Here is a 16,885-nt window from a genome sequence, read left to right on the forward strand (position 1 = left end):
GGTCTTCCGTCGCCGTCGCCGCCGCCGCCGCCGCCGCCGCCGCCGCCGCCTTCCGTTCTTCTCCTTCTTCTTCTCCTGGAGATGTTGACTCGACGAGCTCTCCGGCCACAATGCCAGGGACGCGCTCCGCTGCCTCTTATATAGGGACAATGGGGCGGTGTCACATGGGTTGATGTCACATGGGTTGGTCACATGGGTTGATGTCACATGGTGACCCCGCCCCCTTACCATGTGACATCAACCCATGTGACCAACCCATGTGACATCAACCCATGTGACACCGCCCCATTGTCCCTATATAAGAGGCAGCGGAGCGCGTCCCTGGCATTGTGGCCGGAGAGCTCGTCGAGTCAACATCTCCAGGAGAAGAAGAAGGAGAAGAACGGAAGGCGGCGGCGGCGGCGGCGGCGGCGGCGACGGCGACGGAAGACCGGGCCACCGCCTGTAAAAGAGCTATAAGAAGGCGCGGTGGCCCGGCAGAAGAACCGAAGGCGGCGACAGAAGAACGGAAGACGGCGACAGAAGACCGGGCCACCGGACCAGGCGCGGTGGCCCGGCAGAAGAACCGAAGAGGGGGACAAGACCCCCGAAGTCGGGAGAAGAGGCCGGCGGCGGGGAGGAAGAAAGCCGGACTCCTCCGCTGGCAAAAGAGCTACACACACATAGCGGAGGAGTCCGGCGAGAAGACCCCCGAAGACGGAAGACCCCCGGCTGTGCAATAAAATACTTTTTCTCTGTGTTGTGTGTTTTATTGTACTTTATTTCACAGGTGAATGGGTAGGGGTACATTGTACCCCATACTCATTCACATAGGGTGGGGGGCCGGTATCCGGGGGCCCCCTTATTAAAGGGGGCTCCCGGATTCCGATAAGCCCCCCGCCCGCAGACCCCGACAACCAACGGCCAGGGTTGTCGGGAAGAGGCCCTTGTCCTCATCAACATGGGGACAAGGTGCTTTGGGGTGGGGGGGGCCGCACGCCCCCCTCCCCCAAGGCACCCCCCCATGTTGAGGGCACGCGGCCTGGTACGGCTCAGGAGGGGGGGGGCCGCCCGCTCGTCCCCACCCCCTTTCCTGGCCGGCCGGGTAGCGTGCTCGGATAAGGGTCTGGTGTGGATCTGGGGGGGACCCCCACGCCGTTTTTTCGGCGTAGGGGGTTCCCCTTGGAATCCATACCAGACCTAAGGGCCTGGTATGCTCTCGGAGGGGGAACCCACGCCAAATTTTTTTCAGAAATTTGCCGTGGAGTTTCCCCTTGAGCTCATTCTCTGCTTGGCCGCGGCAAAAGTCGCCTGGCCTGGGGCGACTTGTAAGTCGTCCCAAGTCGCGCTTGAAGTCATCACAAGTCGTTTTGAAGTCGTCCCAAGTCGCCGCTGTCAAGTCGTGTCCAAGTAGCCTGATCAAGTCGCCTACAAGTCGTGTTGCCCCTGTGTGAATGGGCTCTTAATATGTTTTTTCCATTACTTCTGCATATAACTTACTGTTCTTCCTCAGGTTTTGGTTCCTTTGTGGATAAAACTGTACTGCCATTTGTGAGCACACATCCGGAACAGCTAAAGAACCCTTGTCCAGATAAAACTATAGCTTGCCAACCTCCTTTTTCCTTCAAACATATCCTCACTCTTACCCCTGATGGAAATAAGTTTAAACAGCAGGTTGGAGAGCAGTCCATTTCTGGAAATCTGGATTCACCAGAAGGAGGTCTAGATGCCATGATGCAAGTGGCAGTTTGTGGGGTGAGTAAAATCTGCTATCACAGTTCAGTCAAACTTAAAACCCTGCAAACATTCAAACTGAATCACGGGTTGTAGCCTTAATATGTAGCTCTAATTTACAGGAAAGGGAGGCCATACTGCCAGAATCATGTAGCAAGAGGAAGCACAGTGAAGTGTCTTAAATATCTGTCTGCTATAGGTGTTATAAGATTCAGTTTATTGGAAAATTGTATGGATTTTTATGCTTTTAGCACTTTAAAATGTTCTAAACTGCAGACATAACTTTTAAACAACATTAATGTAGACCAGTAAATAGACAAGGACACCACATTCCTTACCAGCCAGTGTGACACAGAAGTGTGGAGCGGCCTCAGCCTACATATCTCCACCAAGAAACCATGCCCCCCCCCAACGTGATTAACTCTTCCAACTGGGGTTTAGTTATATGGTGGGCAAGTATATCGGCACACCGGGCCCCTTTGCTTTTGCAGATCACCAGGGCCGTCTTTAATATTGATTGGACCCTGGGCAAAATTTTTCTTGGGGCCCCTGCTCATGCAATTTCACTCTCCACCTGCTCTGAGACATACAATAAATAGCAGCTAGACTTAAAATCAGTTTACTGTATCAGTTCAGGCAGAAATTGCAATTGGTTGCCAGTAGTTACAGCATATCATTACTGACTGTTGCTAGAGGTTACAGCACACATTACGACTCACTGATTAGTTGCTAGAGGTTACAGCACATCATCACCTCACTGCAGGGGAGCATGATATACATATGAATAATGCATTTATTTACATATCAATGCCGCTGACCGCAGCTATTTACTTACTAATGCTGCTGCTATTTACATATGAATGCCGGTGAGTCACCTGTACACAACAATAGGGCAGAGCTGGGCAGAATTAGTACCAGCACGTCACACTGAGATATCGGGACACAGCACAGAACTAAAACTTCAAGGGACAAGGGAATTTAAACTGAGATAGTTGGCAAGTATGAGGCAGCTGCTTTGGGCCCCCAACAATGACAGGGCCCAGGGCAGCTGCCACTTTTGCCCTGCCTTAAAGATGGCCCTGCAGATCACGAGAGCAGAGTGCCTAGCTTTGAGAGACACTCCAAGTTCATATTGAGGTCGCATTAAACTGGACCAGTATCATTTCCTGGAGGTTACAAATAGGCAATTATGGTTGATATTGTAGGGCTAACTGTTAAAGACTTTCCCCAAAAACAATTTATTTGTTGGTGAAAGTCAGCGAGACAAAATGCATTTAAAATCTTACGTACCAGTACTTTTATTTTTTGCTGTTTAGATCTATTAATCTCACGGTCCTTTGGTGAACTCCTTTGCATTGCCACCCCTATTTTCCTGTTATTTATAAATATCAGGGTTTTTCCCCTTTTGCAGTCTGCAGGACTGACTTTACATTTTAGCAAGATGAGGATATCACTCATGAGACTAGATATTAACTTCGGGACAATCTCAAAATAGCATTTGTAAATGAATGTCCCAATTGTATTTCCACAGGATAAGATTGGGTGGAGGAATGTCACAAGACTACTGGTGTATGCTACTGATGATGGCTTTCATATTGCCGGAGATGGTAAACTTGCAGCTATTCTAACCCCAAATGATGGAACATGTCATCTGGATAACAATAGTTATGAGAAGAGTAATGAGTTTGTAAGTTTTTATTTTATTTTTTAGATATATTCAGTGGTCAAAAAAAAACAAAAAAAAAACTATAACCCGCCCTTACTCTATCGAAACTGTAAAATGCCTTTAAAGTGATTTAAAAGACAATTTTTTTTTTTTTAAAACAAAAAAGAAGTTATACTTACCTGCTCTGTACAATGGTATTGCACAGAGCAGCCCCTTACCTCCTCTTCTAGTCCCACGCTGCGGCTCTCCATTCCTTCTTATGCCCCCATAAAAAGACATATGCCATGGAGACACCCATGCTGAATGATCCTGAGCCAAGCTGTGTGCAGCTATAGACACACAGTGTGGCTTGGCCATGCCCCCCCCAGTTCCCTCCTCACAGGATCTGGCTGACAGTAGTGGGAGCCGTAGGCTCCTGTGACAACAGCAAATTAAGGGAGAAGAGCTGAAGCTGGGACAGTGCTGGATCACTGATGGGACTCAGGTAAGTATTTTGGGGGGGGGGGGGGGGTAGGACAGTTAGTTGGGAGATTTTTAACCTTAATGCAGGGAATTTTTTTTATTTATTCATTATAGGTACCTATGCATTAAGGAAATGCATTTGAGAACAATGTTAGACTTTAGAGCCACTTTAACTGTCCTGTTACACAGTAATAATTCAGGCACTTGTCAAGGGAGGATTCAGGAAAGCAATGAAGTAAGTCTGTGCTACAATGTTCTAGCTCATAGATTTCTCTGCATTTGGTGGCCACAGACATCCCCCTGCTGCCCTGCATGGGCGGTCAATACCAGAACTTGGATATAACCACAAATTGGATCTCTTACCATCACTGAGCTAATTTGTCTGAATTAGTAAATGTTTAAAGGTAAACAAACCCAAGATGTCCCCCATAAAGCTCAAGGGCATTTAACCACTTAAAGACCGGATGGATTTGCCCCCTTAATGACCAGACCATTTTTTGCAATACAGCACTGCTTCATTTTACCTGACAATTGCGCAGTCATGTGACACTCTACACAAACAAAATGTATCTCCTTTTTTCCCCACAAATAGAGCTTTTTTTTGGTGGTATTCGATCACCCCTGTGGTTTTTATTTTTTGCGTTGTAAAAAAAAAAAATAGCGACAATTTAAAATTTTTTTATTTTTTTTTTACTTTTTGCTATATTAAATATCCCCAAAAAATTATTTCTTCATTGGTTTAGGCCAATATGTATTCTTCTACATATTGTTGGTAAAAGAAAATCACAATAAGTGTATATTGTTTGGTTTGTGTAAAAGTTATAGCGTCTACAAAATAGGGGATATATTTATGGCATTTTTATTAATGATTTATTTATTACTAGTGATGGCGGCGATCTGCGATTTTTAACAGGACTGCGAAATTGCAGTGGACAGATCGGACACTTTGACAGTTGTTTTGGACCATTGACATTTACACATTTACAGAACAAAAAATAGCCACTGATTACTGTATAAATGTCACTGGCAGGCAAGGCGTTAACACTAGGGGGCGAACAAGGGGTTAAGTGTTCCCTAGGGAGATGTTTTTAACTGTGGGGGGGTAGCGTGCTGACAGGGAGTAGAGAGATTGCTGTTCCTGATCACTAGGAACAGTAAATCTCTCTCTACTTCCCTGACAGAATGGGGATCTCTGTCAATGTAAACAGATCTGGCTCTCTGGGAAGTAATCGTTGGTCACAGGCAGACATTGCGGCCACCGGCCACGCGCATCATCTCCGGCGTCGCTCCGTGGGCAATCCCAGTGGCGCGCGTGCCCCCTAGAGCTCTTAAAGCGTCCGACATACACCTGTGCCAACTGGCCGCAGAATAATGATGGCGGCTGGTCGGCAAGCCTTTAAAGTGGTTGTAAACCTCAGACATGAAAGATTGGGCAAAGTATATCCCTCTATAGTGTGTGCTTGTCTCAATTAGGTGCACTAAATGTCTGCTGCTTCGTTCCTCTGCTATCAGCATGAATAACTTCTGACAAGTTTTCCTGACACCAAGAGAAAAATGGTAACAGGGGAGGGACCTTCAGCTGATTGACAGCCTCAGCTCTGTTCCTGTGTGCTGAGTGGAGGGTGGTGTGTCCCTTCTTTCCAATCGGCTCCCAGAGATCTCCTTACTAAGCTTTGCAAAGTGTAACTTCAGCTCTCTGCCCCCTTTTTTGGTGACAACTATGACAAGCTTTCAAATTCCAGATTCACGATTTTCAGGCTCCAGTGTGGGCCTTTCCAACACAAATGAATATAGCCCCACAGGAAGTATACAAGTGGCTCCTGTTTTCTGGGGTTGATCAATGGGTTAATTGAAAAGACAGTAAATCAGTAAACTCACTCTACTGGCACAGAGCGGTCTACTTCCCTCACACTTGGATTCTGTGTTAGGGAAAAAGAGCGGTCAACTACCGATGACCTGCTTTATTTTCTTTTTTGATCACTTGTGATTGGACACAGCAATCACATGGTAAAGGGCCGCTGTGATTTGCCCTCTACCCCTATCTGTAATGCATGTCCAAGGCACACAGCGATCACAGACACTGCCCGATGCGTGCTCCGGTGCTCCATCTTTTGGCTATGGCATGGTAATGAAGTAGTTATATAACAAGAATGTCTTTTTAATGCATTTACAAGCATGTAATTATGATGAGTGAGAGGAAAACAAATTACAGTGATTTCTAAAGGCAATTTTTTTTTTTTAAATGACAAACCTTCTCTGTGCAATGATTTTGTACAGAGCAGCCCCAATCCTTCTTTGCTTGGGTCCCGCTGTGCAGAGTCTCCACTCTGTGCCGAGTCCCCGCCTGCCCTTCTGGCCCCTTCCCTGTGCCGAGTGCCCCAATAGCAAGCTTTCTCTGAGGGTACTCATGCGTGCTTGCTCCTGAGCTGGTTCTGTGTATTCATAAGACACAGGGAGCGTGGCTTGTCTCCGTCCCCTTCACTGGCTGTGACTGACAGCAACAGAAGACAATGGCTCCCCCTGGTATGTCTGAGCCAATGAAGAGAGAGAGCCTCTGCTCTTGTGCCCATCAATGGAATGAAATTGGGCTCAGGTAAACATTAAGAGGGGATGGGGGGGGGGGGGGAGCTGCTTGCAGAAGGTTTTCTTCCCTTATCGCTTTAATGTGAGTTTTCTTTCATTGCATATCAGCTTTAGCTAGCAATGCATGGCAATTTTTTCTTTCTTTCATTTTACTTTCACTTCACAATTATGTGCCACTTTGTGTTGGTCTATCACATCAAATCCCAATAAAATACATTTATGTTTTTGGTTTTAACATGACAAAATGTGGAAAAAATCAAGGGGTATGAATACTTTTTCAAGGCACTGTATGCAGTTGTGATCATGCCAGTGGCGGCCCATCCATAGAGTGCGTACGGGCGCTGCCCCCCCCCCATCCATGTGTCTGGCCCCCTGATCTACATATCAGGGCACTGGACTATGGATTCCAATGCAGGGTGGGTGCTTTTTTGAAGCACCTGATTACAGCCAGAGGCCCTAATAGGCTTTTAACAAAAGGGTGTGTTTGGAGAGCAGAACATTGCGCTCTGAGCCCACCCAGTCAGCGAATGAATTTTCACTATTTTCACACTAAAGTTCCTCCCCGTGCCAAAGCATTAGGCGATCCTATTGGATGTGTAGTGCTTAGGCAGAAGAAAGGAGACACGCGGCGGAGGAAGCAACTGGAGCACCCACCAGAGCCGATGCCTGCACCTCGCCGCCTGCAAGGACCGTGCGGGAGGACACCACAGGGAGTGGTTGGGAGTGGTTGTTTGCCGCCCCCCCCCAAAAGAAAATACACTGTGATCATACAATAGTTACATGATGATACTCTGCGATCATACAATAGTTACATGATGATACACGTAGTAGTACTGCTGCTCCGCCAGCCGTCCGAGGGGGTTGGTTGTTTGCCACCCCCCAAAAGAAAAATCCACCAGCCGCCACTGGATCACGCATGCTTTACTTCATGTGTGATGTGTTTTAACATACTCAAAACAAGGTGTGCTATATATATATATATATATATATATATATATATATATATATATACCCTTGTGGTGTACTGCATGGCTGATAATAGTGCAGGTATATTTTGCTGTGCCCTAAAGCAGTGTAAATGCGTATGGAATTGTACGCATACATGTTAAGAGGTCCTTAAGGATGTACAGTATGTTATTATATTTTTCTAATCAGAACTCAGTTGTATTCCTTATGAAAATTGTCCCATCCGTTGGCATCTTTATTAGTATTGTGGGCACCAGTTCATTTTCCACCAATATATTTTTGCACTGTTACTTAGCACCTGGTAGAATTATGCAGACACTGGTATTTTAATTGTTTTAAAGCAAATACATTTAGCTGACTCTTGTGTGATTTACTTACTTTTTGATTGTTAACATATTTAATAAACTTCTTTTAAACTGTTTTTGTACAGGATTACCCTTCAGTTGGACAGCTAGCCCAGATGCTTTCGAGGAATAACATACAGGTTGTGTTTGCTGTCACTTCCAATATGGTTAAAACATATGAGGTAAGGGACTTGTGCTAAACTGCTAAACTGAACATAGCTACACAAATTCAGCTGCAACAATTGCGGGTCACAGAAGGTGTGCAAATGCATCTGCCTGTATCATAATACACAGTGCAGACATCTTTTTTTTTTACTCCCATTTTCCTATGTTTTTTTATAGGCTCTCAGTAGGCTAATTCCTAAATCGGTGGTTGGTATATTATCTCCTGATTCAAGTAATGTTATCCAGCTAATTACAGAGGCTTACCAGGTAAAAGGCATGCATGTGAAATCTGTAATTTGTTCAGCTCCAGATATGTACTCCAAAATATATATATATGCAAAGTTTGCCTTTATTTGGCAGATCTTTTCAGCTGTGAATGGTAAATCATGACAAAACACTGATAAACATTAAATGTTCAGATTTTTAGTAGATTTTTCATGTTTTTTTGTGGCCAGAAATTAAGATGCCAGCAACATTTTTACTGGTGTGCAATCATTAAAAAAGTATTCTGACATTGCGCTTGCTTATAAGATTGTTTGCTGTTCTTTTTGTAAATGCAAATGTCACCGTGCACATCCTGCATTGTTATTAGAACCTGGGGAGAGGGCAATTTAAATCTTTTTTTGATTAATTGATTATTTTGCCTATTGTACACATTGTTTCTTGATCATACATCACGAGACACAGAAGCTTCATTACATAGTGAGTTATATAGGCACCTCTGGTGATTGGACACTGGTTGAGCCCAATTAAGGAGAATTCCTCCCCTATATAACCCCTCCCATATGGGAGGCACCTCAGTTTTTTCGCCAGTGTCTATGGTGGTTGGTCACGTAAAACGTTAGCTCTATGCAGGTCCCTGCGGGGGCCTAAGGGCTACAACAAAACCGGATCCATTTCTCGGGCCGATATTTGACTCCCAAGATGGTATGGTACCCGGGCCTCGTCAGCCGAAGAAGCGAGGTTTGGCCTGTAAGTCCTCTCCTATTGGAAGACTGGGCTCTGGGAAAACCAGACTTGGTGTACTGTTTATACAGAGCGCACAAAAGTTTCTGGCAGAGCTTTTTACATGGTCCAGGTAGGAGGCTCTTCCGAGAAAGAGCCCCAGATAAACCTGAAGGTTGGCTAACACTACCCGCCGTGATGGGTGAAGGCTGGAATTTGTCTGTTTCAGCAATTCCTGCGGCGAGGACAGGTAAGAGAAGTTAATCCTATATATATATAATTATATGATGGATTTCTTCATTGTGAGTAGTTGTATGTCTTACCTGGTTTCCACCACTAGAGGGAGTAAGAGCAGCCTGATGCATACTTACATGCCTTTCAGTACACACGTCTCCATTGCAGTCCCTGCCACATCAAGGTAAACACAGGGGTCCCACGTAGTCTGGGGGTCCCACGCAGCTCCGGGGGGGTTCTCCTTTCCCCCCCTGGATCCCGCGGTCCTCGTGCATGCGCGCATGTGCGCCGGGCGCGTTCCCGGCCTAATGGAGGAGTGTGGTTGTGAGCCATGCACGTCTGTGTGCACAGCGCTGTACTGCGCAGGTGCCAGGCGGCAGTTTTAAAAAGCCCAGAGCGTCAGGGGACTGTAATTGGAGACACAGGAGCTGTGGGCAGTAAGCATCCGTGGGGATTGGATCCAGGCAAACCTTAGACACCTACTCAGGATCAGGTTGTGCAGTTTAAGCATTTATATTTATTGTGAGACTTTAAGCACAACAGTGATTGCACTTGTACTAGTACCTCTGCTTTGTAGCTTAGGACTATGTCTCCTCGTAAGAGGGTCTCAGGGGGAGGTAGCAAAGGCACTGGTAAATCACTGCCTAGGTCCAGGGGTTCTAAAAGTGCCTGTAAGTTACCATCTCCCCCTGCAAGACTGGAGCCAGCCTCTCAAGACGAGTCAGTGCCCCTGTCAGGTTTTGCAGCCTCTCCCAATGTCTCAGCCCCGGTTTATGTCACTGAGGACTCCCTTAAGGCTACATTGGAGGGTTTTGAAGGGAGAATCATTAATTTTATTTCTGCTTCCCTGAAAGATAGCAGGAAAAGGGATAGATCCCCTCCCTCTGCTGTAATCCCTCTCTCAGATGATTCTTCTGAAAATGAGGAGAGATCCCTATCTTGGGATAGGGATCATGAGCAGTCGGATGAGTCACAGGAAGAGGAGAGAGTCCCCTCCTCCCAGGCACTCAGAAAACAGGTGCAGTATTATACTGAATTGGTGCGTACCACATTCAGAATGCCTGCTGCTGAAGTCGCTACATCCTCTGTTTCTTCCCTGGGAGTCAGGAAAGCCCCACAGACTGCCTATTCCTTCCCAATTCATCCCTTAATGGATAAATTGTTGTATGGGGATTGGGGACATCCAGATAAACTGTTTGCTCCTCCTAAAAGGTTTTCTGTGCATTATCCTCTGGAGGAAAGTTTCACCAAGAAGTGGGGGGTCCCATCTGTCGATGCGGCTGTTTCTTGCGTGAATAAAAACCTGACTTGTCCGTTGGATAATGCGCAGGTATTTAAAGATCCAACTGATAAAAAGCTGGAAACCTTATTAAAAGCCTCCTTTTCCATGGCTAGCACTGTGGTGCAACCTACAGTCGCAGCCGTGGGGTTGTGTCAGTTCCTCAAGGTACAGGTTAAGCAAATGCTTGGGCTCCTTCCCAGTGGAAGTAGAAAATTATGCAGAATTGCCTCACATTCTGTGTTTTATGATTGATGCGATTTTGGATTCTGTCCAACAAGCATCACGTTTGTCTCTCATGTTGGTTCACATGCGAAGGGCCCTATGGCTAAAGAATTGGGCAGCTGAGCTGTCATGCAAGAAGCATTTGATTGGATTCCCGTTCAAAGGGGAACGTTTGTTTGGAGAAGAATTAGATAAATTCGTCCAAAAAAATCTCAGGAGGTAAATCTACTCTCCTTCCAGTCAAAAGGAGCAAGCGTCCTTCATTCAGGCGTGCTCTCTCTCCCGGAGCATCAAGCTCTAAGCAGTGGCGACGGCCTTCTCAGCCCTCCTCTACAGGAAAGGCTCAGGGCCGAGCCCAGGGGCAGAAAAAGACTTGGGGGCGAAAGCCTGCCAAGCAGAGCCCAAAAGCTTCCTTGTGAAGGGGCGCCCCCGCTCGGCCAAGTGGGGGGAAGGCTCCTACAGTTTGCAGGAGCCTGGCGGGAAGAGATCCGGGACAAGTGGGTGATCTCTTTGGTATCTCTGGGCTACAGGCTAGAGTTTCAGGAGATTCCACCTTCTCGTTTCCTAAAGTCAAGGATCCCCAGGGATCCGGTAAAGCAAAAACCGCTATTTCTGGCCTTGGATCACTTACTATCCCAGGGGGTGATAGTAGAAGTGGACCCAAAAGAACAGGGTTCAGGATTTTACTCAAATCTCTTCACCGTTCCGAAGCCAGATGGAAGTGTCAGACCTATCCTAGATCTGAAGGATCTGAACCGGTTTTTACGCGTCCGGTCCTTCCGAATGCAGTCAATCCGCACTGTAGTTTCCTCCCTGCAAGGGGGAGAATTTTTGGCATCAATAGACATCAAAGATGCATATCTCCATGTGCCAATTTTTCCCGCACACCAAAGATTTCTAAGGTTCGCGGTAGAGAAGCGCCATTTTCAATTTGTGGCCTTGCCGTTCGGGCTTGCTACGGCCCCACGAGTCTTCAGGAAGATTCTGGACCCTCTCTTGGCAAACCTAAGAGCTCAGGGTATAGCCGTCATGGCTTATCTAGACGATTTACTTCTCATGGAGAAAACAGTAGCGTTCCTGAACCGCAGCGTTACCAGAACGCCAGAACACCTGGAACGCCTAGGTTGGATTATAAACCTAGAAAAGTCGTCCCTACAGCCTGCCACCAGGTTGGAATACCTGGGTATGGTTATCGACACCGCTCAGGGCAGGGTGTTTCTTCCAAGGCCAAAAGCCTTGGCCATTGGGGATCTGGTGCGCCTAATTCTGGGCAGGAGATCATCCCCAATTCGATTATAGATGAGACTGTTAGGAAAAATGGTCGCCTCCTTCGAGGCCGTCCCATTCGCCCAGTTCCACTCAAGGCCTCTGCAAAGATGCATCCTTGCGGCTTGGAACAGGAAGCCCCAATCCTTGGATCTTCCTATGCGTCTATCCCCAGGGACACACAAGAGTCTCGTCTGGTGGTTACAAACCAAGAATTTGCTGAAGGGCAAAACTTTTCTTCCTCTTCCATGGAAGATTATCACGACAGATGCCAGCCTGACGGGCTGGGGAGCAGTGTTGGAGGAGACGTGCTCGCAGGGGAAATGGTCTGCGATCGAGAGGCTATTGCCCATAAATGTCTTGGAGATCCGGGCAGTTTATATGCCTCTCATAAGGTGGTCTTACAGGCTACAAGGTCTCCCTGTTCGGGTTCAGTCTGATAATGCCACAGCAGTGGCTTATATCAATCACCAGGGTGGTACCAGGAGTCTGGTGGCCCAAAAAGAGGTGAATCACATACTTGGGCAGAAAAGCATGTTCCGTGGAGTGGAGTGGAAAATTGTCAGGCGGATTTTCTGAGCCGCCAGCCGTTGTGACCAGGAGAATGGGCTCTACACCCCGACGTGTTTCGGAACATATGTCGCAGGCGGGGTACTCCAGACGTAGATCTGTTTGCATCCAGGTTCAACAGGAAACTGGACAATTTTGTGTCAAGGACAAGAGATGCACTTGCTCAGGGGTCAGATGCTTTGACAGTTCCCTGGGATCAGTACAATCTGATCTATGCCTTCCCCCCGAGCCCGCTTCTGTCACGGTTCCTGGGAAGAGTCAAGAGGGAGACAAAATCGGTCCTTTTGGTGGCCCCGGCTTGGCCCAGGCGACCATGGTATGCAGAAATCATGAAGTTGGCAGTAGGCAGGCCATGGATCCTCCCTCTCCAGCCAGATCTGCTCTCACAGGGTCCAATTTACCATCCTGCTTTACGCAGTCTGAATTTGACGGTCTGGTTGCTGAGACCCACATTCTGAGAGACCGTGGCCTTTCGGGGCCAGTCCTTTCTGCTCTGGTCAATGCCAGAAAGCCGGCCTCCAGGCTTATTTATTACAAAATCTGGAGGGCATATGTTTCCTGGTGTGAACTCAGAAAATGGCATCCTAGAAGGTATGTCATTAGCAGGATCTTGGCCTTTCTCCAGTCAGGCCTAGAAATGAATTTGGCCATAAGCACTATCAAGGTGCAGATTTCGGCTCTGTCTGTGTTTTTTCAGAAGCCACTTGCATCGCATTCCCTGGTGCGGGCTTTCATCCAGGGGGCCATGCAGTTAAGGCTGCCAGTCAAACCCCATGGGATCTGAATTTGGTTCTCTCGGCTTTTCAGGGGCAACCATTTGAACCTTTGCATCTGGCTTCATTAGTTCTCCTGACTAAAAAATTGGTCTTCTTGGTAGCCATATCCACGGCTAGAAGAGTATCAGAGCTAGCAGCTCTCTCCAGCAAGGAGCCGTATCTAATTATTCATAAGGACCGGGTGGTCATGCGCCCCAACAGGTTCTTTCTACCTAAGGTGGTTTCGGGATTCCATTTGAATCAAGACGTAATCCTACCATCCCTTTTTCCAGACCCACAGTCCGCAGAAGAAGAATCTTTGCACACTTTGGATGTGGTTAGAGCAATCAGTATATATCTTCAAGCAACTGCTCAGATAAGGAAAACTGATTGCTTGTTTGTTTTGCCAGTAGGCCCTAGGAAGGGCCAGGCGGCGTCAAAATCCACTCTCTCAAGATGGATTAGACAGGTTATTTCTCAGGCCTATAGTGCAAAAGGGAAGATTACTCCTTTTCAAGTGAAAGCGCACTCAACGAGGGCTGTAAGTGCTTCTTGGGCAGTGCATCACCAGGCCTCTCTGGCTCAGATCTGTAAGGCTGCAACTTGGTCATCAGTCCACACATTCACCAGATTCTATCTGGTGGATGTCAGAGGGCAAGAGGATATCGCCTTCGGGCGCAGTGTACTGCAGGCTGCAGTTTAGGTCCTCCGGTCCCTGGCGGTCTATAATTATGATCTGTGTCTCCCTCCCCTCAATCTGAGCATTGCTTTGGGACATCCCACTATGTAATGAAGCTCCTGTGTCCCGTGATGTATGATCAAGAAAATTGGATTTTTATATACAGCTTACCTGTAAAATCCTTTTGAGAGTACATCGCGGGACACAGGGCTCCCGCCCCTCTTGGGTTTTACGTGGTTTCTTATTGCTTTGCTACAAAACTGAGGTGCCTCCCATATGGGAGGGGTTATATAGGGGAGGAATTCTCCTTAATTGGGGTCAACCAGTGTCCAATCACCAGAGGTGCCTATATAACCCACTATGTAATGAAGCTCCTGTGTCCCGTGATGTACTCTCAAGAAAAGGATTTTACAGGTAAGCTGTATATAAAAATCCAATTTTTTTATTTATGGGATTCAGTCAGGTCAAGGAAGAAACCTTAAAAACAATGACAGACTAAAGCCTCGTTCACACGATTGGATTTTCCACAAAGTGCCAAACTTTTGTCTGAAGGGCGTGTGCCAGGAACTTGTCTTGCATACAAACGGTACACAATTGTCGGCCAACAAACACAAACATAGTGGAATTTCATCTCTTGAGGGCCACCCTTTGGGCACCTTCTGCTAATGTTGTGTTTAGTGAGCACCGATTCCGAGCACGCGTGTTTGTACTTTGGACTTTTGTGTGACGGACTTGTGTACATACAATAGGAAAATCTGACAACAGACCGCTGTCTGCCGAAAATTTATTAGCCTGCTTTCCAACATTTGTTTGGTGGAAAGTTGGCCAACAATTGTCTGGAGCGTACTAACAGTCAGATTTTAGGCAGTCTGTCATCACACTGCTGAAAATTTGATCGTGCGTACGATGCTTAACAGGAGCTGTGGCTGGCCACCGCTGTTCACATGCATCCAGCAGTTTACAGTTAGGGACAGATGAGTCCTGGATGCAATCTGTGTCAATGGTTGGTCATTTGTCCTCTAACTACAGGTAAGCACTTGATGTGTGGACACATGGGAACAGTGGTGGACAGCCATGGCTCCTGTCAGCCTGCCATTGCTTTTAACAGGCAACAGCTGTTTGCACACACCAGTGATTCTTGCTGCAGGTATCTGCTGTTTGGCCTATTTGCTAATGTGAATGAGGCCTTAGAAGTGGGATTAAAAATAATAGTAATCTAACGTTCTGTTAAAAAATGAATAAATAACTGTAATTTAAAATCATGATTTGCAATAATTAAAAACAAAAAATACTGCACTGTATATATAGGGTTTGCCTGTAAGTGTTAGTAGCAGCATATTAACAAGATAATAAAAACATGAAGCGCAGTTAAGGCCACAAGTATATTAGTGTAGATGTTATAAAGTAATTGGCTTATTAATAACCTGTGTACAATTTAATGCAGAATTTGTCATCTGAAGTTATTCTGGATCATGGAGTCACACCTGACTCCTTGGATATTTTGTATGATTCACACTGTTCCAATGGTGTCACCAATAAAGACCAATTGAAAGGAGAATGCAGCAATGTCAAGATCAATGAGGAGGTAAGCAATAAGCAATAGATGCTATCTAAATAAGGTAAAGCATTTGTACATTATACACTTGTTTTCAACATTTCTTTAATACACTTTACTTGTACTATTTTGTTCCACTATATGTTAGGCATTATACAATTTTCTTATTCAATTTCCTTTAGATTTACCTTCAACTATGTAGTTCAGGGGCCTGCCTGGTTGCATGCAATTTGAAAGTGTTTAGGTTTGACCTCATTATATGGTTTGGCAGTGGTGCCGAACAATTGACCGATGGAACGGGTGGGGAGGGGTGGCAGGTGTTTTTTTTTATACCCTCCTCACTCGCTCGTTCATCCACCCACCAGCCCCACACTTACCCCATCTAGATTGTGGGCAGCATTGGCTCCTTCCTGCATCTCCTCCTCTTCGGCGGCTTCACCCTGCATCTTCTCCTCCTTGACAGCAAATACAATCGCTTCTCCTATCGGCCAACCGGGTCTTATGCCGCGTACACACGACCGGACTTTTCAACATCAAAAGTCAGATGGAATGATTCCGGCAGACCATTTGATCGTGTGTGGGCTGCAGCGGATTTTTGATTTGCAAAAGTCTGACAGGCTTTAGAAATGGAACATGTTTCAAAATTTTCCGCCAGAACTCCACCGGACCCAGTTCCTACCGAGAAATCCGCTCGTGTGTATGCTAGTCCGACGGACAAAAACCGACACGAGGGCAGCTATTGGCTACTGGCTATGAACTTCCTTATTCTAGTCCAGTCGTACGTCATCACGTTTGAATCCGTCGGACTTTGGTGTGATTGTGTGTGGCCAAGTCCGTTCATTCAGAAAGTCCATCAGAACTCTGTCAAAACTCCGTCAGAACTCCATCAAAAGTCTGTCAGACCTAGTCCCTCGAAAAGTCCGGTCGTGTGTACGCGGCATTAGGACTCCCTTCCTGATTGGCCGGGAGGAGAATCAGGAAGACAATAGCGAATATTAATTCGCTATTATCACACAACTGGGTGGGCTCAGGGCGCAGTGCTCTGCCTTTTTTAAGCCAATTAGAGCATCATCCATGCGTCCAGCGTCCTGCATGACCCATCCATTTTGGGTCCTTTTCCTCCTCACAATGAGGGAGGTAATACAGAATCATGTAGTAAACAGCTGCAGTCCTGTTCGGCTGCATGTTTTAGGTCTAGTTCACACCTATGCAAGTTGCAGTTTACATATTCCAGGTCCATTTCGTGTTTTTCAATACACATTTTTGATCCACTGAAGTATATGGAAGCAAAAACCAGAAAAAAGTCCCTGGCCCTTTCCATAAAGTGCACAAATGTGAATGTGACCCATAGGAAACCATGTTAAATGGACAGTAGTGTGTTTCTGCAAAACTCGAAACACACTAAAGAATTCTTAAAGAAATCAGTATACATACCTTTTTTGAAGCTATTCCAATCCGCTCTCCAGCGGCAGAATCCT

General features: G+C 46.4%; 1 protein-coding gene and 1 long non-coding RNA gene across 4 annotated transcripts in view; both read left to right on the forward strand.

Moving 5' to 3' along the window:
* The window catches only part of LOC143924221 (uncharacterized), a 292,570-nt gene that overhangs the window by 235,927 nt on the left and 39,758 nt on the right, over positions 1-16,885 (forward strand). The gene's annotated exons all lie outside the window — the stretch shown is intronic.
* The window catches only part of ITGB2 (integrin subunit beta 2), a 172,700-nt gene that overhangs the window by 116,057 nt on the left and 39,758 nt on the right, over positions 1-16,885 (forward strand). For all 3 annotated transcript variants that reach the window (XM_077448407.1, XM_077448408.1, XM_077448409.1), the window contains exons 6-10: positions 1,493-1,734; positions 3,245-3,400; positions 7,821-7,916; positions 8,077-8,166; positions 15,297-15,437. In XM_077448407.1, the coding sequence (XP_077304533.1) occupies positions 1,493-1,734; positions 3,245-3,400; positions 7,821-7,916; positions 8,077-8,166; positions 15,297-15,437 (725 nt within the window). The remainder of the gene's footprint in view (positions 1-1,492; positions 1,735-3,244; positions 3,401-7,820; positions 7,917-8,076; positions 8,167-15,296; positions 15,438-16,885) is intronic.

The sequence above is a fragment of the Lithobates pipiens genome, unplaced genomic scaffold (assembly GCF_037356315.1).
Source record: "Lithobates pipiens isolate NorthernLeopardFrog02 unplaced genomic scaffold, aLitPip1_a1.2 Scaffold_22, whole genome shotgun sequence".
In the NCBI taxonomy this organism is placed as follows: Eukaryota; Metazoa; Chordata; class Amphibia; order Anura; family Ranidae; genus Lithobates; species Lithobates pipiens.